We start from the raw sequence: 26,545 nt of genomic DNA on the forward strand, positions 1-26,545 counted from the left end.
AGGACCCTCCAGTTAGAGGGGCTGGGTACCTTGGGCTCTCCCACAGCCTGGCATGGAGTTGGCAGAGGAGCCATCTGAGCTGGACTCATTGGAAGAGGGTCTCATACACACGTGGAGCCTGGCATCCTTCCTTCAGGAAAGTGCAGGTGGCCTCTTGACATTAAAAACCATCTTGTCTTGGTTAGAGCCCCTCTTGCCAACAACTGTATGCAGCAATGGCTGTTTCTGGAGCCTTTTTCCACTTCCAGAAAAACCTGCTATTAACTATTCTGAGAAATCTGCTCAGTTCTTGGAAGCCCTTGGAATAGATGAGATAAAGTTTGGGACTTGCCTGCTTCCTCAGGACCTGGCGCAGGTTCTTCTTTCTAAGTCCAATCCTAAAAGCAAAATCTCTCTTGTTCTAGACTCCAGATAGTAAAAAGAAAGCCATCAACCTTTTCCTCCTTATTTTCTTGGAAATCAAATTACAATAGAAGAACATGGATTTCCAGTTCAAACCCCAGCTCACTAAGTTATGGGACCTGGTGTAAGTAAGCTCATTAACAACTCTGCACCACACTGCCCTACTCTGCGAAATGGAACTTTGCAGTCATGTGAGATGAGCTGAGATAACGTACATGAAGAGCCTGGTTCATCAAGGGCCTTCAATGAAACTTAGCCTTTTATATTTATTATGGTGACTGGCATTCCTCCAGCACTTACCTGCCTATTTCCATCCCTTGGACCAGACTGCAGGGTCCAGGCAGAGATGACATTGAAGGCCTTGACCACTGCACAGGTGGGGAAAAGGGAGGCCAGGTACTCAGCGTTGGACTGATGGTGCTGCAGGTGCTCCCGCTCTGTGGGATTGCTCACGTCCACCAGGATCTTGCCAGCCAGCTGGTCACTGAGGCCACACAATGTGGAGTAGTGTTCCCGGAACATAGCCACGAAGATGACCTCCGGGGAGCCCACCGCCTCCTCCTGGAGAGTCACTCGTGCTGCTGAGGGGAACAGCCCAGCCATGCGTTTGGGGTTGCGGCTCCCCACCACCACACTGAAGCCGGAGCCCACCAGGCGGGTGGCCAGGGAGCGAGCAAAGTCCCCGCTGCCCAGGATGCCCACTTTGGGAACCTCACTGGGGGCCTCAGCAAGGCTGCCATCACTGTCCACCAGGTGGTGGCTGATGAGCGGCTTGTCCATCTTTCCTGATGTTCTGGTGGCTAGAAGAGAAAACAGGAAGTTGGTCAGCTTGTGGACTGCCCCTCCTACCAGCTCCCTCTCTGTCCATCAGAACTGCATGATGGTCCAACATTCACCCAGCAGACCTTTCAGTGTTAATATGTGCCAGCATGGGGGCACAAGCTGAATAAGTCCCAGCCCCTTCTTCAGGAGCTCACAGATTCCAGAAGAGGAGAGGGAAGGACCTCTGCATTCTACTCTGTCCTTTGTCCTGAATTATTTGTTTGGTACAAATTTGTGAGAGTGAGTGTGCTGGGAAAGAAGGGTATGGAATTTCTATGATCAATGCTATGCATGTCTTTTCAAAAGCATTATGTAATAGTCAGTGTTAGTATCCGGGAGTGACCCCAACCTCAGCATCATTGGGTTTATCGGATTACTAGGAAGGGTAGACGATGCGTTCCTGTGCTTGTTTACACTCTGCATTTTGGAATGGTATCTCTGATGCTCTTCCTTAAGTAGACAGTGAGCAGCTTAAAGATAGCAACTTCATCTTATTTGACTGTGGATCTTACCATTTATCACAAGGCCTGGCACAGAGCTGGTGTTCAGTGCTTACTGAATGAATGAACGAACGAACACCACAATTCTACTCTCTGAGGATAGGACTGGAGTGGGACTTGACAGTGAATGGGACCTAAGACTGGGCCCCTGAATTTGGGCTACAAATTTACAGTACACTTGGGTGGGAAAGTTATTTGTTTTAATTGTCACCGACTTCTAGCTGTAAGTTGCTATTTTCTTCAGTATGAATGTAAGCAGCAGCACAGTAGTATTGGCCTATCTGCAGCTTTGTCACCAATAATGACCAATGTCACATCACAAGTTTAATTGTGAAAGGGCTCTCCAAATATGATTTAAACTCATCATTAATTTAAAATTATGGTAGATAGAACACCTAAATACATAAAGCAAATATTAACATACCCCAAGGGAAAATAGCAACAATAACAGTAGGGGACTTCACTATCTCACTTTCAGTAATGGATGGATCAGACAAATAAGAAAAGTCAGCATGGAAACATTGAACTTGAACTATACCTTAGACCCAATGAACCCAACAAATATATAGAGAACATTCTATCCAACAGCAGCACGATAGACATTCTCCTCACACGTCACAGAATAGAGCATATGTTAGGTCATAAGACACATCTTAACGATTTTAAAAAGCTGAAATCACATCAAGTATTTTTCCGACCACAATGGTATGAAACTAGAAATCAGTAACAGGAGAAAAATTAGAAAATTCACAAATATGTGGAAATTAACATACTCCTGAATGACCAATAAGCTGAGGAAGAATCAAAAGAGAAATTAAAAAAGAAAATATCTGAAGCAAGCAAAAATGGAAGTATAACATACCAAAAAGTGTGAAGTGAAGCAAAAGCAGCTCTAAGAGGAAAGTATAGCTTAATGCCAAAATGAAGAAAAAAGAAAGATCTCAAAACAACTTAGTTTACATCTCAAGGAACTAGAAAAAGAACAACAAAGTCCAAGTTAACGGAAGGAAATAATAAAGATCAGAGTGGGAATAATTGAAACAAAAGCTAGAAAAACAATAGAAAAAAATCAATGAAGACCTGGTATTCTGAAAAGATAAAATTGACAAACCTTTAGCTAATACACTAAGAAAAAAAAAAAAGATTCAAATAAAATAAAAAAGAAAGAGACATTATAACTGACATCACAGAAATACAAAAGATTATAAGAGACTATTATGGACAATTATATGACAACAAATTGGACAACACCAAAAAAATGGATAAATTCCTAAAAACATACTATCTACCAAGACTGACTCATGATGAAATAAAAAATCTAAATAGGCCAGTAATGAGTAAGGAGATTGAATCAGTGATTTAAAAAACTCTCTGACTTAGCTGACTAGATAGATGCTGAATCAAAGAAGAATATCTATAATGATAAAGAAGTTACTAAGACACTCTTCCCTTTCCTAACTACATGTCTCTGTGAGGCTGGATTTTCTTCATATATTTTAATCAAATATTGCCCCACAGTGAATGCAGAAACATGAGAATCCGGCTCTTTCATATTAAGCCAGCCCTTAAGGAGATATTAAAAAATATAAAACAATGCCTCTGTTCGCATTACTTTTTGTTTTGGAAAATATCATTTTCCTGAAAATATCTCACTATTTTAAAATAAAATGGATTTATTGTGACTATTTTAAAATAATAAGCAAACAAACAAACAAACAAAAAGACCCCAAAGCCTCTCCCAACAAAGAAAGGCCTAGGACTGGATGGCTTCACTGGTGAATTCTTCCAGAGATTTCCTGACAAGTTAATGCTAATCCTTTCCTCACTCTTCAAAAAAACTGAAGAGAAAGGAACACTTCCAAGCTCACTTTATGATGCTATCATTACTCTAATACTAAAGCCAGATAAGGACAGTACAAGAGAAGGAAATTACAGGCCAATATCCCTGATGAACATAGATGCAAAAATCCTCAATGAAACACTAAGAAATTGAATTCAGCAGCACATTAAAAGGATCCTACACCACGATCAAAGTGGGATTTATCCCTGGGATGCCAGGATGGTTCAACATAGGCAAACCTTTAAATGTGATGTACCATAATGAAAGAATGAGGGATGAAATTAATCCGATCATCTCAATAGATGCAGAAAAAACATTTAACAAAAGTGAACATTCTTTCATGATAAAAACTCTCAACAAGTTAGATACAGAACTAGGAATGTACTTCAGTATAATAAAGGCCATACATGACAAGCTCACACGTACATCATACTCAATCATGAGAAGCTGAAAGCTTTTCCTCTAAGTCATCAGAGACAATACAAGGATGCCCACTCCTGGCCACTTCTACTCAACATAGTAGTGGAAGTCCTAGTTAGAGCAATCAGACAAGAAAAAGAACAAAAGACATCCAGATTGGTAGGGAAGAAATAAAATTGTCTTTCTTTACAGTTGACATGATCTTATACATAGAAAACTCTAAAGACACCACCAAAAAACTATTAAAACTAAGAAATTAATCCAGTGAAGCTGCAGGATAGAAAATCAACATGCAAAAATAAGCTGTATATATACCAACAATGAACTATCTGAAAAAGGAATGCACTAAACAGTCCCATCAGTTCAGTTCAGTTCAGTCGCTCAGTCGTGTCCGGCTCTTTGTGACCCCATGAATGGCAGCACGCCAGGCCGCCCTGTCCATCACCAACTCCCGGAGTTCACTCAAACTCATGTCCATCGAGTTGGTGATGTCATCCAGCCATTTCATCCTCTGTCGTCCCTTCTCCTCCTGCCCCCAATCCCTCCCAGCATCAGGGTCTTTTCCAATGAGTCAACTCTTCGCATGAGGTGGCCAAAGTATTGGAGTTTCAGCTTTAGCATCAGTCCTTCCAATGAACACCCAGGACTGATCTTCTTTAGGTGGGACTGGTTGGATCTCCTTGCAGTCCAAGGGACTCTCAAGAGTCTTCTCCAACACCACAGTTCAAAAGCATCCATTCTTCGGCGCTCAGCTTTCTTCACAGCCCCATACAGCACCATTAACAAGGACTTCCCTGGTGGTCCAGTGGTTAAGAATCTGCCTCCCAGTGCAGGGAGTGCTGGGTTGATCCCTGGTCAGAGAACTAAGATCCCACATGCCTTGGGGCAACTAAGCCCATTTGCCACAACAAAAGATCCCATGTGTACTGCAACTAAGACCCAATGCAGCCAAATAAAACAAATAAATAAATATTTTTTAAAGAATAAAATACTTTGGAATAAATTTAACCAAGGAGGGGAAAGATCTGTACACTTAAAACTATGGAACACTGATGAAAGAAATTGAAGAAGATGCTAATAAATTAAAAGACTTTCAGATTCATAGCAATCTATACAAAAATTCCAATGACATTTTTCAGATATAGAAAAAAAAAATACTAAGATTCATACAGAACCATAAAAGATCTGAAATAACCAGAGCAATCTTGAGCAAGAAGAACAAAGCTGGAAGCATCGTACTTCCTGATTTCAAATTATATTACAAAACTTTAGTAATTAAAACAATATATTACTGACATAAAACAGACATAAACCAAAACAGAATAGCCAACCCAGAAATAAACCCATGCATATATGGTCAAGAATATGCAATAGGGAAAGGACAATCTCTTCAATAAATGGCTTTGGAAAAACTGGACATCCTTATGGAAAAGAATGAAAGTGGACCCATATCTCATATCATACAGAAAAATCAACTCAAAATGGATTAAAGACTCACACTCAAAAAAAAAAAAAAAAAAAAAAAAAAGACCTGAAACTGTATTACTGTCCTAGAAAAAAACTTGGGAAAAAGCTCCTTGACATTGGTCTTGTCAATGACTTCATTTAGATTTGACACCAAAAGTACAAAGATCAGAAGTAAAAACAAAAAAATTGAGTTTGACTATATCAAACTAAAAAGTTTTTGCACAGCAAAGGAAGAATCAACAGTCAACAACATGAAAAGGTAATCTATGGAATGGAAGAAAACATTTGTAAATCATATCCATTAAGGGGTTAATTTCTAAAATATTTAAGGAAATCATACAACTCAATAGTAAAAACCCAAGTAATCCAATTAAAAATGCAAAGGAATTAACAGACATTTTGCTAAGGAAGACATACAAATGGTCAACAAATACTTAACATCACTAATCAGGAAAATGTAAATCAAAACCTCATACCTGTTAGGATGACTAGTGTCAAAAAGTCAAAAGATAGTAAGTGTTGGCACACATGTAGAGAAAAGAGAACCCTTCTGGGGGTTGGTGATGGACAGGGAGGCCTGGCGTGCTGCAATTCACGGGGTCGCAAAGAGTCAGACACAACTGAGCGACTAAACTGAACTGATGCATTGCTAGTAGGAATGTAAATTCATACAGCCATTGTGGAAAACAGCACAGTGACTCCTCAAAATATTAAAAATAGAACTACCAGATGCTCCAGCACACTACTACTGGATATTTACCAAAGGAAAGAAAATCACTCTCTTGGAGAGATCTGTACCCCATGTTTATTGCAGCATAATTTGTAGTAGACAAGATATGGAAACAACCTCAGTGTCTGTCCGTGGATGAAGGATAATGAAAATATGGTGTATGAGTACAATGGAATATTATTCAACCTTAAAAAAAGAAGGAAATCTTGATATTTGCATCAATATAATGAACCCGGAGGACATTATGCTAAGTGGAATAAACCAAATACAGAAGACAAATACTGCATGACCCCAATTATATGTGGTTCTGAAAAACCCCAACTTAGAAGTAGAGAGTAGACCGGTGACCAGGAGAAATGGAGAGATATTGGCCTAAGGGTAGAAACTTTCAGTTATGAGTATGTTTGGGAGATCTAATGAACACCATGGTGACTACAGTTGATAACAGCACACATTATGGGGGGGTTGTAGCCCTGAAGAAACCAATATGTGTTAAGCATCCAGAACAGTGCTCTCTCAGCACTTAAGCCAGCACTGGGTGGATGGCGGCTCTGGTGATGAAGCAGACCCTGGGTGCCAGCACTGTCCCAGCAGCAGGGATGAGGTGATGGAAGGATGCAGTGACCCACCCAGTGCCTCTGCACCTGAGGAAGAGGGGTGAGTGGTGACAGGGGCTTTTCAGGCGACCTTAGATTCCCAGGCTAGCATCAGGGATTTGGGCCAAGATAACTGTACATCCCTCTCTAGGGACTCCAGCTTTCCCTATGGCCCAGCTTTCCCTGGGGTCTCCCCAGTCCCTGCTCCAGCCACCTGGAGACACCGGCGCCAGAGCAGGCTTTGTTCCTATGGGAGGGAGAGTCACCACACTGAGGCCTCCAGGTCACCTTCATGTTTGCTAATGATTTGGAGGATCCCAAGCAGGTCCCCTCATGAACAGAAGCCTTTCCTCTGGCTTTGCTCTCCCCTTCTCCTTCCCATCTCCTGAGCAATTACCATGTGCTAAACACTCTTGGGAGCATAAAGATGAATAAGAAACACTCCCCACTCTCCAGTGGTTTATAATTGCATGTGTCTGTGTGTGTGTTGGGTGATGCAGGAAAAGAAGGGATACGGCTTCCAAAGGGGCAGCCAACGACAACATTATGGCACACACAGCCTCTGCTGGTCCTTGAAGAGCTCCGAGTGATCGACAGCCTCACAGTAAACATGAACCAGCCCAAAGAGAAGTCAGTGAGGTCTGGACTTGGAATCCTGTCTGTGTTTATCCCCAGACTTAGCATCACGAGGTGGGAGGAAGTGTTCAGGGCTGGCACTCAGGCTTCACTGCTCAGAACCTCATTTGTATTTGCTTCCCGTCAGGGATCTGAGGTGACACAGCTGAAGCTGAGGGAAGCCACAGCCCCGGACTGGGGGACCTGGGGCTGGTCCCAGTTTTGCCCTGAACTGACCCGGAAACATTGGAACATCTAGGGACCTATTAAACATCCAGACTTATCGTCCTCAGTGGCCCTGCTTTGAGCCTCAGGGTAAATGGGAACTAAACATGAAACACCTCCAAAGTGCTTCTTGCGTCCAAAATCTGGTCCTCGGGACAGGAAAAGGCCAGCCACCTGGGCAGAGGTGCCAGGTTCTGATCATAGCCACGCCCATTGCTCACCACCCAGGTGCTTCTGCACTTTAGTCCTCTCACCTTTAAAATGGGGACACAAATTGCATCTTTCTCCAAGGACTGTTGTGAGCATAAAATTAGTTAACAAGAGCTCAGAGCCACCTTTTCTGACTGGTGCTGCGTGTACATGTACGTGTGTGTGTGTGTGTATCTATGTGTACTCTCCTCTGAAGAGTTTCACGGGCCTTTCAGAATTCTTCGGCCCTCCCAGTGCCCAGCATGAGGCCTGCAGCTGGCATGATGCTGGCAAGAGCAGGGCATGTGGTAGGATCCTGGAGGCCCCAAAGGTCTGGCGGAGCCCCTGTTGCCTGTCCATGTGACCCAAAGGTGAGAGGGCCTAACCCTGCCTGGGCCCTGGCTCCCCTGCTATTCTATTTACAGATCTGGGGGAGGTGGAGGGAGGGGATCAAATTGCAGCTGGGTGGGGGCAGCTAGGGCCTGCGGCCTGCACATACACACCTTCCCGCCTCCCCTTCTCAAACTGTGGACGGAACAACATGCAGGCCTGGTTGTGCAGGAACTGGCACAAACCTCAGTTCCCAGTCCCCTCTGGGTCTCTGCCCTGCTTGCCACTCCTCCTTCCTGGCAGGGCCACAACATGGGTTGTTTGTGGCTGGGAGCCAGGCCTGGCCCACAGGCCTGCCTGCCAGCTTCTGTCTGCTCTCAGACAGGCCTTCAGAGGTGGGCAGTCAGGGCATGGACAGCGCTGCAGTCCCTTCCACACGGGCGGCACACGCCCGTCAGATCCCAGGGGCTGAAGCAGGCTGCAGCCACGAAGGCACTGCTTTGGGGCTGGATGTGGGTGGGGGCGGGGGTGCCAGCTTGGCACCCTGCAGCTGGAGGGTCTGCAGGCCACCTGGGATGCCACCCCCTCCACCCCCAGGGCAGAGGCTAACTTAGCTAACATTTCTGGCCTCATGGACTGCAAGAGGAATATGGCACAATTCTTGCCCTCAAGTGGCCCACAGTTGTGTTTGAGCTTTATTTTAAAATTTTAACATTAAATCTGGGGGGCTTACATTCCTGTAATTCTATGTATGTGCTGTGCTAAGTCACTTCAGTCATGTCTGACTCTTTGTGACCCCATGGACTGTAGCCCGCCAGGCTCCTCTGTCCATGGGATTCTCCAGGCAAGAATACTGGCGTGGGTTGCCATGCCCTCCTCCAGGGGATCTTCCCGACCCAGGGATCAAACCAGAACTGCTCTATTTATTTATAAATTAAGTATATTTTAGTATGACTTGTGCACTCTAATGTTATATACAGAATAAATCATATATAAACACACATAAATGTAAAGAGATAAGGCTAAAAATTTAAAAACAAACAGAAGCTCTAAGTTTTCTTCCCACTCCCAGGGATGATCCCTGACAACCCCTGGGGAAGTTCACACCCTCCAGACACTGGGGTCCCCACGGAGTGACATGCACAAGAGGCAACTGAACACGGTCCCCTGGGAGAGGACCCTGCCTACAGACAGGGCAGCTGGGCAGCTTCCTGCAGGAGGTGGGCCTGAGCTGAGCCTTGAAAGATGTGCAATTGAGCTCAGTAAAGCCTTCTAGAAAGATGAGCCTGTGTAAGAAAAGGCCCAGGAGCTGAAGAGCAGGGATCCACAGATAGCTCGTGGCCCTGGGGCAAAGGGTATATGTGTCCACAGCCAGCACCCGGGAGCTGGCAAGTCATAAATGAAAATGCAAATTCTTACCCAGAACTTAAAAAAAAAGACTAAAAAAGCATAGAGATGAAGATCATGGCTCTCAGAGGCTGAAACTCTAGGTTCCATCCTGACAATTTCCTCACAAGTAGACATGGACAAGTTCCTTCAGTTTCCTCATGTGAAATGGTGGAACACCACCTGGCTTCCCTCAGTGGGCATGGATTAGCTGAGCCTGGAACACACCTGGGCTTTGCCTGTGGTTAGGGACCTAGGGGGCTTCTCTAGGTCCTTGTCTGTTGGCGTCCCCATGCCTTGCCCCAGTCAACTTTGAGAAGGTAGAGATCACCATGATTGTTCCATGACCCGACTTCTAAAACCCAGCCTTGTGCCTGAAACATTGCAGATGTTCCATGCATATTTGTGACTAGAGATACATGTCACAGGAGCTTCCAGCTTCAAAACTTACTCTATTTGTCCTTTGGGGGCAGAAATCCTTCCAAAATGCAGTGCCTGTTTCGAGAGAAGGCAAGCACATCCTCACCCAGAACCCAGAGATCAACCTGAGCCGCAAGAAGGGATGTTCCTGAGTCTCGTCTTGCTTTTATAGAACTGTGTTATAGGCTTACCTCCTCCCTCACTGGCAGGACATTTATCACAGCTGTCAGCCTGCTTGCCTCTTAATTAAAGCCCTCCAAGATCCTGCTAATTGGCTGTGGACAAGAAATACAGACGACGCACTATCAAGACAGTGAAAGGACAACCCACAGAATGACAGGGCAATTTTGCAAGCCATATATCCAATGAGGGGCTTGTTTCTAAGTATATAAAGAACTCTTAGAGCTCAATATTAAAAAGACAGCCTATATAAAATTGGGCAAAGGATTTGAGTAGACATTTCTCCAAAGATATACTGGTTTTCAAGAAACACACAAAAAGATGCTCAACATGATCAGCCCCCATGGAAAAGCAAATTATCAAGAAAACCATGAGGTATCACTTTATATCCACTCCAGTACTCTTGCCTGGAAAATCCCATGGACGGAGGAGCCTGGTGGGCAGCAGTCCGTGGAGTTGCAAAGTCAGACATGACTGCGAAACTTCACTTTCACTTTTCACTTTCATGCATTGGAGAAGGAAATGGCACCCCACTCCAGTACTCTTGCCTGGAAAATCCCATGGATGGAGGAGCCAGGTAGGCTGCAGTCCATGGGGTCGCTAAGAGTCGGACACGACTGAACAACTTCACTTTCACCTTTCACTCTCATGCATTGGAGAAGGAAATGGCAACCCACTCCAGTGTTCTTGCCTGGAGAATCCCAGGGATGGGGGAGCCTGGTGGGCTGCCGTCTATGGGGTCACACAGAGTCGGACACAACTGAAGAGACTTAGCAGCAGCAGCAGGATGACTTAACCAAAAAAAAAAGAGGGAGACAAAGATAAAAATTGTTGGTGGGGATATAGAGAAATCAAAACCCCCATCCACTGCTATTGGGGAAGTAAAGTGGTACAGCCGCTGGAGAAGAGAGCCTGGAGGTTCCTCAGAAATTTAAACAGAGTTTCTATATACTCCAGCAATCCCACTTGTAGGAACACAGATACCCTAGAAAAATGAAAGCATATATACACACACAAATGTGTGCACCAATGTTCCCAGTAGCACATTCACAATAAACCCAGAGGAAACACCCCAATGGCCACCACTCATGAATGCATAAACAAAACGTGGTTCATGCACACAGCGGAATAACATTCATAGTGAAAAGGAATGAAGAACTAATACACACGACAACATTATGAACTTGGAGAATATTATGTTAAATGAAAGGAACCAGTCTCAAAAGGCCACATACTGTATGATTCCATTTATATGAAATGCCTAGAAACAGGCAAGTCTACAGAGACAGAAAGTAGATGAGAGGCTGCCAGGAACTAAGGTTGGGGGCGGGGGGTACGGGGTTGGGGAAAATGAAGAGTGACTGCTCACTGGTACAGGGTTTCTTTTTGAGTGATGAAAACGTTCTAAAATTGATTGTGGTGATGGGTGTACAGCTCTGTGCATATACTAAAAAACCACTGGGTGGCTTACTTTAAATGGATGAATTATATAGTACACGAATTATAGCTCAATAAAGTTGTTACAAAAAAACCTGAGACACTACACAGCCTGTTACTATGTGTAAACTAAGAGCAAACATGCTTTGGTGAGAGTTTAAGGACTGCTCATGAGTTAATGCATGGATTTTGTGACATCAGTGTTGGTGATTCTGCAACCTTCCCAAGTTATCTCCTAGTTGTTCCCAAAATTTGAGGTTTCTAAGCCCCAGGACATGTAGAAAAGTGAGGCTTATGTAATCAACACTATTAACTACTGCTGTAGGGGAGATGGTTGCTGTTGTTTAGTCGCTCAGTTGTGTCTGACTCTCTGCGTCCCCATGGGCTGTAGCTCACCAGGCTCCTCTGTCCATGGAATTTCCTAGGCAAGAATACTGAACTGAGTTGCCATTTCCTTCTCCAGGGGATCTGACCCAGGGATCAACCCCATGTCTCCTGCATTGCAGGCGATTCTTTACCACTCAGCCACCTCGGAAGCCCCAAAGGCAGATAGTACCATGGGCTAAACAGTCCTCTTTGCTTCTGAATGGGCCTTGCAGCTTTTGCCCACACAACTACTTCTCTGCATTCCACCCCATGTCAGCAGACAGCTGTTCCAGAGCCACAGTGGATGGCCTGCAAGGAAGGGCGCTAAGGCCTGAGGCTCACCTACCAGCTCCTGGGATGGGTCAGCGAATAGGGCACGTGTGTTCCAGTGAGTGGGGACAGGCAGGCATCATCGGCTCCTCATAGTGGCTGAGGGTTTATATAAGGACCTGCAGCTGGAAACTAGCACACAGTTGCCAATCTGCCTGCATTAGGTCCAACACATTCATCTTTCCCCACCAAACTCATCCCTTCCTTAATTAGGCAGAAGATCGGCCCCTGAGAGCCATCAGTGGTCATTGGGAGGTTGCCTAGCAGAGTGTGGTCTTGTAAAACATTTGGATTTACTCAGGATCAGTCACCTTAGGAAAATGCAAAGTGGGCCAGCAAGAACACAGGCAGTTATGGGGTTATATTTCAGCTGTACCACTTACGAGCTGGGTGGGCTTGGCAAGTCACTTTACCTCTCTGAGCCTCAGTTTCTTCATCTGTACAATGGAGTGATGTCACTTACTTTAATGAAACATAGTAAGGATTATAGGAGGTAGCAAAGTGCCACGATCTGAGCCTGTTAGAACTCATATGAGTTTCATGTTGTTCCTCTCTGCCTAGGATTTTTAAAAACCTTTGATCTGTGTAAAGCAGAAATAAATGCACCTAAATCAATAAATGGTGTTCTCTGCTGAATGGAAAATTTTACTCTAAAGTTTTCTAAAAATACGCTCTGAGGTAATGGTCTGGATATCTGCACACACTTCTCACTAAGACAATTGGAGGAAAAGTCATGCTGCTCTTTGGGGCTCAGGAAGAAGTAACAGGGGGTAGTTGAGCAGGGAGGGGTACAGTGGAGAGAGGCTGGTGGTCAGGGGCAGGGCACCAAGGGACCGGGCTTTGCTAGTCTCAGCACCAGGCTCCCTCCCAGGGATGGAGCTCAAGGCACTGGTGTTGACAGGCCACCAGCAGCCCTTACCAGCAACCCCAGCTCCTAGATCAAACCCCACCAGCAGCCACTCTGCCTTCATGCTCTTTGAGAACAGCCCTTTTGCACTGACAGGATCTCTCTTTCCTGCCTTTGTCCTCCCCAGACTCCAAGGGCAAGAACAGTCAAATTCACTTCTGTAGTCCCAGCACTTAGCCCAGTGCCTCGCATGTATTAGGTCAATCCTGAGCTACACTTGAGTCATCTGGAGGGCTTGGTAAAACATACTGCTGGGTGGGACTTCCCTGGTGGCTCCATGGTGAAGAGTCTGCCTGCCAATGCAGGGAACATGGGTTTCAACCCCTGATCCAGGAAGATCCCACATGCCATGGAGCAACTAAGCCCATATTCTACTACAACTACTGAGCCCACGTGCTGTGATTACTGAAGCCTGAGCCCTAGAGCCTGTGCTCCTCAGTGAGAAGCCACCGCAACGAGAAGCCCGTACACCACAACTACGGAAAAGCCAGGGAAACAACAGAGACCTAGCATGGTCAAAAACAAACAAATTAATAAAACTATATATGTATTAAAAAAAAAGAAACCATACTGCTGAGCAGGACTTCCCTGGTGGTCCAGTGGTTAAGAATCAGTCTTTCAAAGCAGAGGACGCGAGTTCAATCCCTGCTCAGGGGAACTAAGATCCCACATGCCACGGAGGAACTAAGCCCAGGAGCTGCCACTGCTGAGCCTGCACACCACAACTAGAGAGTCCGTGCTCTGCAACAAATGATCCCAAGTGCCACGCGGCCAAAAACAAAAGCAAAAACCTACTGCTGGGCGGCATCCCCAGGATTTTTGATGCTACTGGTCCTAGGACCACAGGCTAAAAACACTGCAGCAGATGCTCACAAAAGGTCTGTGTGAGGGGCAAGTGAATTAATGAATTACTTGCATGTAAGAACCACTTCCGATCTGACTTCTTCCTTGAATTCTTATAGTCAGGCCTAGCCTTTAGGCCACTCCTTCATTAAGCCTCCCTGACCCCCAGGACTCCAGGTATCATTAACTCTTCTTATACTCCTTTCAGTCTTGAGGGCCAGGTGCACCCCATTCCTGCACACACTTTGGCCTCCCAAAGCTGGCTGTTTCTGGTAAAGAGAAGGCGGTCAAGGCTATAGTGGTATTGCCCACTCAGCCAATGAGGTGAACCCTCCAGGCAAACTGCTCCCATGGCCCCCTCCCCGGACTGTGTGTGGGTCACCAGGCCCACTGCAGGGGGTCACCTCTCCCACTGAGGGAGAAGAGAGTAGTGAAACCAGGAGACCACACGGATCCTGTGGACCCAGGAGCCCCCAACACATCAACTGGGGTGATCTCCCCAGAAGACTTAGTTTCCTGAAGGACCAAGAATTCAGATGGCCTGAAGTCATACCCATATCCATGTATTCTTTCACTAGGATTTGACAGCCAGGCCTGGAGGAAATGCTCACTTGCACAGTTCATCACTACCCACCGTCAGCACAGAGGCAGGAGGGTGGTCAGTGCTGCTTGCAAGGGGGAGGGAGGAAGTCCCGGTGGTCAGCACCAAGGCCAGTGGCGCAAAGCAGGGAAGATGCTAGCAAGGGGCCCTGTGCTCACAACCCCAGGGGCACCGTTTACATTGCGATCCATTCGAACAGTGCCCTCTGGAGTTGTGCAGTGCACATCCTGTGTGGTTTTACGTAAAGGTTGGTCCTGCCAACCCTGGTCTGAATACCCACTGCGTACCTAGCAGGCGTTCTGGCTGCTGCTGCTGCTGCTAAGTCGCTTCAGTCGTGTCCAACTCTGTGCAACCCCATGGACAGCAGCCCACCAGGCTCCCCTGTCCATGGGATTCTCTAGGTAAGAATACTGGAGTGGGTTGCCATTTCCTTCTCCAGATGTTCTGGCAGGTGGCTAAAAAGACGGTTTGTCCTCTTGAGGCTCTTAGGGGAAAGGTCGGCTACACCCCATGGCCAGGAGAAAAGTGCTTGAATGAGGGCGTGCCCAGCACTGTGGGAGCCAGGGAGGAACACTTGCCTCTGCCCAGTGAGGTCAGGGTGCTGGCATGTGGAGGCAGCCAGCTCCCTATGGACCGGTTAAGCCAGCCAGGTTGGAGGCTGTCAGGCAGCGGCAACTGAAATCTGCCGCCTCAGCAATGGGGGTTGGATGGCTTCTCGCTTTCCAGGGACACTTGGTGCTGCAACTCCTGGGGCCAGATGGGTCTTGTGGCTGGTTGCTGCCTCCACCCTTTCCCCTTGCCATGATGTACCTTTGCACATCCAGAAATGGGCCCACCTGGCCTTGGGGGCTCCCCTGCCCCTGGGGAGGATAGAGGAAGGGAAAGGGCAGGTCCTCAGACTTTGGCCAAGCAGCTCAGCCTGCCTCACATGGCCAGATTCTTGGGTTTGGGGTGCATGTTTCCTGGCTTTGCCCAGCTGATGGGCCACCTTCTCCAGAAAGCCTCTGGGGTGCCTGAAACTGACCCTCAGGGGCCTCTTCCTCTGAACTCTTAGGGACAGTGGGACTCAGCCTCCACTCTCCAACTACTCTGTGTGGGGATGGTTGTCACGCCACTCCATCCCAACCACCTGCCACAGGCCAGCTCCACACAGAACTCTGACTTTTGTTAGAAGTCTCTGAGAGCTCAAAGAACTGGTCCGGGAGGTCCTGGGAGCACCTCCTGGCTTCCTCCTGGGCCCTGAAGGACAGGGGCACCTTGTGCTCTGTGACTCAGTCTGCACTCCTGTCACATTACCATTGACCACACATACCGGTTTGCTCGTTTATCACCCCGCCAGACTAGGGGCCGCTTTGGACTCATTTCTGTGTCTCTAGCATCTGGTCTGGGGCCTAGCACCATGTAGGTGCTCAATCAATGTTTGTGGTTTGGATGACTTAACTGCTAGATTCTGTGCCCGAGGGCAGAGTGTGCTTGGGAATGAGCCCTGGCTGTTCACCCCAGCACCTAGCTGGGGTCCTCCTCTGCCCAGAGGGGATTAAATCACATGATGAGTTTTGAAGTCCTACTGTAGCTTGCTTATACTGTTAGAACTGGCCAGACATTTCACTGTTCGATGAACTTAGTAACACAGAAGACCAATGCATAGCTGCACTCACACACTGCAAAGAAACAGAATGATGCAGTTCAGCTCGTGCAACTCTGGCCAAAGTAGGAAATCAAACACCACATCTGAGACACATTAGGGTGCAGCCTGGTAAGGACAAACCCAGGGAAGGAGGCTTCAGGGATGCTGGGCCAATGGCTCCAGGGTCCATGAATCTCTGAGCCAGGAGGTGGCAACCATTCAGAGCGATCTGCCCTCTCCATCAGGGAACAGTACCTGGGGCAGGTGAGGCACAGCTGTGGCTTCTGGCAGATGAATTCCTTGGCTTTTCCCAATCAAGACCCACCTGGCCTATGGTCTTGACTCTGGACATCCTTCCTTATGCTTTTTCCTGATCAAGTCATAGACTTAATCTTTGTGCCTGAAAAGTCTTTTCCTTCAAAATGACAAAATTCAAAGTCCAGCAGAAAGGCCATTCCTCTGTGAAGCCCTCACCCTACCTCCTCTTCGAGGCAGGATTAACCTCCCTCCCCTGGTCCCCTTGGCTCCCTGCAGCATGCTAACAGGATGGAACCAGCATATAATGGTAGGAACTTTCTTTGAGAAGCCCAAGGGGTGGATGGTGGTAGAGTTCCTAGCCTCCTTAAATCTCCACCGCCCTTCCCCATGTGCTAATGTTAATATTAAAATGAATACACTTTGATATGAATAATTCACATTTCCCAGTCTGGTAAAGTGAATACACCTCCGACAAAATCTTTCCCATTTTATAAATCTGAAAGAGACAATAAGTACAAAGCCGGCTACTTGTTATGCAAATAGATACGGTTTTCAGGGAAGTCCCCTAGTTCCTTCTTCCCTCCACATGACTGCCCCTAAAGCCACGGCATGTAGAAATCTGGGTCTCCCCAGGGCTATGAGGTCCGCCAGCCCTTCCCTACTGAGATGCAGCTGGGAAGTCACAGCCCAGTACCCAGCAAGTGTCTGGCACATGCCACATCACCAACAATCAGGAGTCAAAGAAGCGACGATGAGGTGGGGTCTGACTCACACAGTGGAGAGACTTTAACTGTGGACTTGTACACTCAGGGTATCACTGCTTCCATTTTACAGATGAGAAAGCTGACGTCAAGTCAGGACTTCCTGAAGGCCCCTAAGTGGCTCTTACCCCAGCCCCGTCCAGTCCTGCTCATTCACATGGGTGTGAGTAATAGCCAGTCGTCTGGTCTACATGGGGCTCTGAGGTGGCTTGGCTTCCTCTCTGCTCTCCCTCTGCCCAGCTGAGCTGCCCAAACCCATACTTTCCAACCTCATTCTCAAGTTGTTTCTGCGGATCCAGGGCTGCCCTCTGTCCTAGATTCTAAACCACAGCAGCACTGGCCCTCCCTCCCTGATCTCAGGTTGAGGGGTCCAGGGGGCAAGAAGGAGAATCTACCTGTGTCCAGTTGCCCGCCCCCCCAAACCCCCACAGCTGACCTGACAGGAGACAGCATAGAAGATGCCATCTCAAGTACAGGTTTAAAAGCTGGGTCACAGACACACACATCTAATTGGTGCGTTTCTATTTTTTTCTGAGGGCATTTTCCCTTTCTGATGGACTCTAACAAACATTTTACTGTTAGATTTCTTGTAATACTGCCTGGAATCATTATTTAGACATCATTAAAAAATCATTATATTTTTAAAAGGAAGGCTGAGAAGTTCCTACAGAAGAGAATAACAGAAAGCAGGAGTGCGTGCACATGCGTGCACACACAACCCTGTACACACACAAAGACATATATGCAAGTTTGGTTGGACAGAAAAGAGAGGTTTATCACCACACTGCCTGCAAAACAGAAGTGAATGAAAAATTTATAGGGCTTTTTACAAACATTTAGATTTTTGAAACATTCTAAAAAAATCCGGTTGGACTACTTACAGCAGCAGTTCTCTGATAAAGCAACCCAGAAGTGGTTACTAATAAGTAAAATTTACAATTCCCAAATGGACCTGCCTTCCACAAAAATATATCATAAACATTAACCTTTTTTTTTTTTTTTTACACCAGAGCCCACAAAGCCAGTGCTCACATTAACTGAAGGCACTGTGTGTGATAAATCCTTGAACCCTTTACTTTGAAAAGGTTTATGACTTAATGTGCAGATGATAAGATTTCCCATTTTGGCAAGATCACCAGATGATACTCTTTGGTGCCAGTTCTAAAACAGGGGCTCCCCGAGATGCTGGGGTACACTCAAGCAGCCCAGGATTGAAGGGGCTGGAGAGAGGGCCCCACATGCTGCCCAGGCCATGTGGCTCTGCACCCTATAACCAGACTCACCCACGACAGGCCGATGCGAGGATCTGATGCACGCGTCCCCTGACAGCCCCACTGTGATCTGGCCACCCGTTCTCCCTGGAGTCTCCCCCTGACCCGTAAGCTGCCTGACTTTGGCTTGGAACACAGAACTCAGGCAGATGCTCAGAAGGCATGGGACTGCCAGGGGCTTGGACAGCTGGGCTGCCACTGCCTCAGCCTGCACTCTGGTTCCTGGCTGCAGGGAGTGAACGGGATAGTGACTGATGCTTGGTTTCAGAGTGCACTGCGAGCGAATGGCTCTGGCCTGATACTTCCTGTTTAGGGAGGAAACCTCACTGGTGATAATTAGTGGCTCAGACTCAAGTCTCTTTGCTACAGGAACTGAGGCAGGACAGCCAGCAGAACCCAGGATACATAAAATGAATAAATGTCATCCAACGCAGGGCAGACTGCCTCACCACAGGAGTGAGTGTGTGTGTGAGAGAGAGAGAGAGAGAGCTGCCTTTACTTCTCAGATACAAAGCCAAACATAATGGCTGCAGAAAATGGCAATTTACCAATTGCTGCAGGGGGTAATTTATTGCAATCACTGTGGTTGTCATTGGCTTAGTGCTAATTCTGTCTACATTCGATGCCAACAAGTCTTCACAGTCATCTTTACTAGCTAGTTGGTGTCTCTCTCCAGTGGGGAGACAGACAGAGAGACAGACAGAAGGACGGACAGAAAGACAATACCGTCCAGAGGACATAGCCTGGACGGGGAAGGCCTGTCTGTGCAGTGACCCTGGAGGCCAGGCCGCACCAGCAGCACAGGGGGAGGCCAGAGGTGTGGAAGCTTTTGTATCATTGAAGTAAACTATGCCAAGTTCAGTCTTACGACAAGTACTTTTGATTGTTTTCAAATTGTTGGAAAACTGGTGATTTTGGGAAACTAGCTCTGAGGAACCATGGGCATCTGGGCCTTTGATGACCAGAATACACACCCTGGTTTCCAGACAGGTTTACTCATTGCCAGCAACAGGTCAGGGCCTGCATGGTTCTCTGCTAGGGCTCCTCTGTCTCACCCTGTGGGCAGGCACGGAGAGGCATTGTGGAATGTTTCCAGAGTCCAGCCTAGACCAGCAATGCACAGACTGGCTTTCCCCTGCTCAACTCATCTGCCACCCCTCCTTCCAGTCCCCGCTGCCCCCCTCTTCTGCCAGTACCGTCACCTCCACCTGAAGTCTTGACTTGTTCTGTCCATTGACACTCCTCTTCCCTGAAGATCTAGCCTGAGCCCTTGGGCATGCAAGGCACCCACCCCGCCACAGCCCCCCACCCATCTCCCTCATTCTGAATACAGAAGCAGCTGTCTTCATGGGGGATCTAGTTAGACAGATCTAGGTGTGAATTCAGGTTTGACCGTGTACCAGCTATGTGACCTTGGGCAGGCTACTTTCCTTCTCTGTTCTGATGGTTAAGTAAGACAGTAAGCATGAAAGCTCCCAAACGTACATCTTAGAACTGTTATTTTGTATGCATGGCCTGTGTTCTGCTGTAGGCCACCGCCCACATGCAGCCCTGGACTCTTTCTTCCGCTGCCTAGGAGCATTTTGTATCCTCATTTGGCTTCCCAGTCGACTCTAAGTTCCTTGAGGGCTCTCCACTCCTGTGAACCTACACAGCCCCTTGGAGAAGCTGCCCTGTCAGGAAACCACACTTCCTTCTGAAAGCAAACCCTCCAGGCATGAGCAGCACCCCCATGGTTCCAGCCGTGATGCCCTGCCCCCTGGGGTTCTCCCCAAGCCCCTAGTTGTGTCCTGAGCTCCCCCCATCTTGTGATTCCCCCTCCCTTCACATGTCACACAGAGCCATGCCAGAGCAGGATGTTCTAGAAGAGCTGTAGCAAAACTTTGTTGTTGATTAGTCGCTCTGTCATGTCTAACTCTTTGTGACTCCATGGACTGTAGCCCGCCAGTTTCCTCTGTCTATGAGATTTCCCAGGCAAGAATACTGGAGCAGGTTATCATTTCCTTCTCCAGGGGATCTTTCTGACCCAGGGGTGAAACCCCATCTCCTGCATTGCAGGCAGATTCTTTACCATTTGAGCCACAAAGGAAGTCCACAGCAAAATTACGAGAGGACAAAGGCCACCAAGCCAGAACTCACAGAGCAGTCAGATCTCCAGCCTCCAGCCTTCTAATCTAGGAACATCAGGAGGGCAGGGCTTTCCCAGATCGAACCCCCTGAACTCTCATCATAACCCTTGGCCACCTGGCTCAGCATGTCTTGTTTCTTCCCTAAAAATTCCAGGCGCCACCTGATTTCCAGCCAGTGTGGAGCCATCTCTATACACAGCCACAAAGGGCCTGCTCTGACCTCCAGGAGAGGCTCAGCCCCACACCAGGTTATGGTTCATTTGGCAGACCCCCACCCCACCGTATCTGTGCAATACTGACCCATGTACACATCTGGCTGGGCACCTGGGCTTGGCACAGACCTGTTTGATTCAAAAGGTCCATTGGGGTGACTCCACAGGCACTGTATTTGGCTAGCCTGTCTTTCACAAAATCTACCTGGAGGGCCCATCTCACAGGGCCACCTGAAGCCCCTTAACATTCTCAGCTGTCAGCTCTGAATGACTCACCTTCAGAGAGACCTTCACCCCAACAGCAGGGCATGCTGTCACCTCCCCAAGCCCACCAGTCAAATCACAGGCCTCCCCTTTCCACAGCCTGACAGCCACCAGAAGCACTGGTTGCTACAATCATGGGTCCTCCCATCAGAGACGGCACACAGGCTCTGGGAAACATGCTGTCTGCACTTGAACCAAGACAGCCTACTCCCCACGGAAGACTTAGGAGGCCCATTCACCAGTCCATAAACTCCTTTACATTTACCTGGACTCATTTGATAGTTTTGAGACTGCATTTTTCACAGTTTAATCTCCTAATTGGATAGCTCTAAAAGGCTTAAAAATGTGCTGTGCTTTGACCCCACCTGGATCTCATTAAGCAGAAGAGGAAGTGAGAAGTTACTGCCTGATTGCAGGCCAATTAGGGCTCACCTGTTGCAGGCTTTGCCAGATGACAATGATGACTGATGAGGACAGACTGATTGGAAAGAGTTGAGTGTCAGGTAATTCTCCAGTGACAGTGTTCCATGCCTGAGGACAGGGGAAATCTTTTGCTCTGGGTTGAAGAGACAATGCAGGGGTTTATGATTCTGCATAAATTTGCAGCCACTGATCCGGCCAGGGCAGTGGTCAATACCTCCAGCTCAGGGAGAAGCCATCTCTGGTTTGGAATCCTGGCTCCCTCCCATTAGCTGCGGAACCTGGGCCTCAGTTCTCCCACTCATATTCAGAGATAAGTGGAGGGTGTTGGTTTTCGTGTGACTATAAACGACAACCTACACTCATCCTGCTAGAAGTGGGACTCAAACCAGGTCCTGAGTGCCTGACACCAAGTTAGTGCTCAGTAGATGTTGAATGAAGAAACAATTAGGCAAAATTTGGACAAGTAGTTATAGTCAGTGGTTAGGAGAACAAATCTGGTGTCAAAAGAATGGAGTCTCATGTGTTCTTGGGAAAGTCATAAGGCTGGGAGAACAGCACTGTCTATTTCACAGGACAGTTGGAAGGTTCAAGTGTGCTCACACCTATAACATGCTTGGCACGTGGGGAGCTGACTATTCACTGACGATGACGATCGTATTTCAGGTATGAAGTGGTGCTCGCTGTATGCCAAGGCATGAAGGGCTGACATGCAGAGGCCTGGGAACGGCAGATCAGGTTGGACAGGTAGGTGGCCCCAGCTCTGGGGCACAGATAGGAGGAAGTGAGCCTTCTGTAGCCAAATGTTTGAAAACCACCTAGTGTGCCTTGGCCCCACCCCTTGCCTTCCCACCTCCAAGTTCTATAACCCAAACTAGATTGAGACCTGGGCTCAAGACCAGGTCTGCAACAGAGAAGGGGACCACGGAGGCCATGCCCTAGTGAACTGAGGGGTTCAGACAAGAGGAGCAATGAGCCTGTAAGGTTCCCAGCTGCTTTTCACTCAAACCCTGGGAGAATGGGAAGGGGTCTGATATTTATTGTAGTCCTAAACCTCAGCACCATCACACAGGGCATCCTCCCCCAGCAGGCATTATTGTTCCTGTTTTATAGGAATATCAGGTCCCAAGCCCTTAGCAAGGTCTTGTAGATGAAACAGGTTCAGAGAACAGAGGCCGTGCTTTAGGCCACATGGTAAAGGGCTGTGATGACTGCGAAGGCAGGCACCCTCCTCTGCAGTCAGCCACTCCACTGTTCAGGTTTGCAGCTATGGACTTTAGTCCTAACATTTCCCCTTTTAACTCTCTGAAGCCCTGCCCAACACTCTGATATATCCTGCAAGGGAAGGGCCCTGAGTTAAGGAAAGAAAACTTGGAGGGGAGAGGAGTTCATCTGTTTGGCATCTCTAGTCCAAAGAGGGCATACCTATGGTCCCAGTGTGACCAGGCCTGGTCCTGAGGAGCTCAACAAGCTTGAGGCCGTCTGTCCAACCCTCCAATGAACAAGTGGCCTGGTCTAAGTTTGCAGGGAGCTCCCTGCAAACTCTGAGGCCAGGGTCACCACATGCCAACTCCAGGCCTTCCTCCCCCAGGCCTGGCTGAGGTCACTTGTCCATCATTCAAGGTCTCCTTCAGGAAAACTTTTCTATCCCAGTGATAGCCCCTGCCCCACGAAGTCCATTCATCCATCAGACATCGCTTAAGTGTTGTAGGGGAGAGTCAATTGACTCCATGTTGGATCTATTTCTTTGACTTGCTTTTCATCGCTTTTGTTATTATAATCATACGTTAGGGCCTGCCTCAGAGAACCCTGTCCCTCTACCTGACTATTAATCTAAAGCGCCCTTATTCAGCTCCTAGGAGATAATCTGAACCTGTCCACCAGTGAACGGCTGTAAGAAAGACGAGAATAGCATATCCCTTTCCCAAGGCTGGCCATTCCCAGAGATGTTTTGCAAGACTGATGGCCTTTTTTACTTTACTTCCTCATTGCCTCTATTCTGCTTTTTTGCCTTAGTTCCTCACTGCTTCTCTCTCTGGTTCTATAAAAGAACCTAGCACCCAGACCCCACAAGATGGTTTTTTGGAGATATTAGTCTGCCATCTTCTCGGTCAGCCAGCTTTCCAAATAAAGTGGTATTCCTTGCCTCAACACCTCATCTCTCGGTTAATTGGCATGTTGTGTGGAGAGAAGAGTGAACTTGTACTCGGTAACAAAAGCACCTGCTCCAAGCTGGCCCCTCTGGAGGCCACTGGGGATACAGATGACGGTAGAGATGACTTAGATACGGTCTTAGCCCTCCAGGCACTCCTGACTAGATGCTAGGGGGGTTCACTCTGCAAAATTGGACTCGGCCTGCTGTGGGTAGGACCTTGTTGTTGTTTAGTCACTTAGTCGTGTCTGACTCTTTTGCAACCCCATGGACTGTAGCCTGCCAGGCTTTTCTGTCCGTGGGATTTCCCAGGCAAGAATACTAGAGTGGGTTGCCATTTCCTTCTTCAGGGGATCTTCCCAACCCAAGGATTGAACCCATGTCTCCTTCATTGGCAGGTGGATTCTTTACCACTGAGCCAACAAGGAAGACATAGGTATCTGTATTTTTAAGAAACCGTGCAGGTGACTGAGGTTCACACCCAGGTAAAATTCTTTGGTCCTGTGGATTTTCTGGCCCCTAGCCTGGGATTCTTCAGGCTGCCACAATCCTCGGAGAGCATGACGTATCTCTCCAAGTAGTAGCACCCTCTCGGCTCTCAAGTCAGATAAATCTGTGTACAAATCCTACTTTTGCAACTTAGTACTTGTATGGCACCCCACTCCAGTACTCTTGCCTGGAAAATCCCATGGATGGAGGAGCCTGGTAGGCTGCAGTCCATGGGGTCGCTAGGAGTCGGACATGACTGAACAACTTCACTTTCACTTTTCACTTTCATGCATTGGAGAAGGAAATGGTAACCCACTCCAGTGTTCTTGCCTGGAGAATCCCAGGGACAGGGGAGCCTGGTGGGCTGCCCTCTGTGGGTTCGCACAGAGTCGGACACGACTGAAGCGACTTAGCAGCAGCATCCTTATAAAACACCCATGCTACCTGAGGCTCAGTTTCCCCATCTTAAATGAGATAATAATGGTGCCTTTCCATACTGAGGATTAACTGGAATACTGTGTGCAAAGCAAGAATTCAGGTGTGCACAATAAATGTCTGCTATTAATCATATCATCACTGGACTCTGGTGGACAGAAACACTTTCCTGTATTTCCAGGATCCATATCTGCAGCCTGTGTCTCAGAGGCGGCATTGGAAACCTCTGAGGCCTCTCCCCAGAGTCCTCTGCCAGGGCTCCAACAAGACTTGTCTGCATTTTCCCTGAGGACCCAGCCTCCTGGTCCTCAGAGGACATACTAACTCGTCGTACCCTCCCCTTCATCTAACCCAGAGTGAGCAAAGTTCCAACCACGCCTCTCTGGGCAGCCTGCCCCCCCAATTTCGGGGAAACCGGTAAGTTTGCCAGGCAAGAGCTCCGCGGGCAGAGGACACTGGTCAGCCCAGCCTCTTCCCGGTCAAGGTCGGGAGCCCCCGCCCCTGCCGCCTGCCCCGCCCGGGGCAGGCACAGGGCTGGGAGCCCTGGCGAGAAGATCCCGCCCATCGCTCGGGCGCTCCCCTGAGACCGCGGGCAGGGGCAGCGGGGAACGCGGGACCTGTGGACTCGGCGGGTCCGCGGGGTGGGGCGCGGGACACAGCATCCCGGGGAATTAGCTAGGTCCCTTCAGTCCCGCCCCTGCGCTGCGAGCACCCGGCCCTGCCCACCTCGGGTGGCGCACGAGGTTGGGGAGGAAGGCACACAGGGAGTGGAAGACCCAGGACCCGGGTTCGCTGCCGCCGGGCACACGTGGCTGGGTCCCAGTCGCCCAGGTTTCCTGCATGCGTGGGGCGGCTCAGGCGCAGGAGGCTACGGGGCAGCCTCCGGGGCCGGGGTCCCTGGCAGGGCGCAGCCCCGCGGCGACCTGGGCGAGGGGTCACTCACCTTTTAGGCCCGCCGCTGCTCCAAGCGGCGGCAGCAGAAGGTCCGCGGCGGCGGAGGCGGTGGCCCGACCCGGAGGCTCCTCCTCTCCCGGTGCCCCGCCCGCCCGCGGGGCCGGACCTGTGCGGGAGGAGGCCGCCCGCCTGCCGGCTGCTGCTGCTTATCCGGCTTGGCCACCTCCCCCGGGACCGCAATCGGGGAGCTGCAGGGTCCTCGATCCCACCCTGCGGCACCAGCAGTGGTGGTGGGCGGCAGGGACAAACGACCCTCCCCTCCCCCGGCCTAATGTTCCTAAACTTCCGGAACTACACCTCTATGCTGCTGCTGCTGCTGCTAAGTCGCTTCAGTCGTGTCCGACTCTATGCGACTCCATAGACGGCCGCCCACCAGGCTCCCCCGTCCCTGGGATTCTCCAGGCAAGAACACCTCTATCTCCCCCATTAAAGTGGGCAACTCTTAACCAGGACAAGCAGGGCATCTGGTAACTTCTGGGACCAGCTGGCTCCCTTCATCCGAGGGACACCTCAAAGCCACGTCCATTTCATAATGCCAGGTTAAGTGGCAGGCCAAGTTCACACAGGTGGGAAGATGCAAGGTACCAGTTCAACCTGGCTTCCTTCCAGCCTGCAAGGGAAGCAGCAGCAGAGGCCCCCTTCTCCACTAGGCTGCGGCCAGGCCTCTGTGCTTGCACTGCTCCTCTGTTCCTGGTCTACCCTTAGCGCAGACCTCTGACCCTTCTTCAGAGTCCTCACTTCCAGGGCCTGGGAACTGGGGGGGCCCTAGTCTCCTCATCTAGACTTTCTAGGCTTGAAACTACCACCCTACCCTGAGACAGATGGCCTTCAGCCCTGGGCGCTGTCCTCCACTCCCCCATGATGGTGGCCTCCCAGCACAGCCGTGAGTCAGGTATAAGGTGAGGGTATCTTTCAGGTACCTTTCTAGAGGTGTGTGCCGTCATCTGAAGCCCTTTCTCACCTGCAG

The 26,545-nt window shown here is 48.6% G+C and overlaps 1 protein-coding gene across 1 annotated transcript in view; it reads right to left on the reverse strand.

Annotated features, from left to right (window-relative positions):
• Positions 1-25,644, reverse strand: part of STEAP3 (STEAP3 metalloreductase) — a 46,235-nt gene extending 20,591 nt beyond the window's left edge. Inside the window, exons 1-2 of the mRNA XM_014480219.2 lie at positions 25,568-25,644; positions 703-1,202 (exon numbers count right to left, since the gene is read on the reverse strand). Coding sequence (XP_014335705.2) covers positions 703-1,182 — 480 coding nt within the window. The 5' untranslated portion in view covers positions 1,183-1,202; positions 25,568-25,644. The remainder of the gene's footprint in view (positions 1-702; positions 1,203-25,567) is intronic.
• Positions 25,645-26,545: the final 901 nt, after the last annotated feature.

This window comes from Bos mutus, chromosome 2, assembly GCF_027580195.1.
Source record: "Bos mutus isolate GX-2022 chromosome 2, NWIPB_WYAK_1.1, whole genome shotgun sequence".
Taxonomy (NCBI): domain Eukaryota; kingdom Metazoa; phylum Chordata; class Mammalia; order Artiodactyla; family Bovidae; genus Bos; species Bos mutus.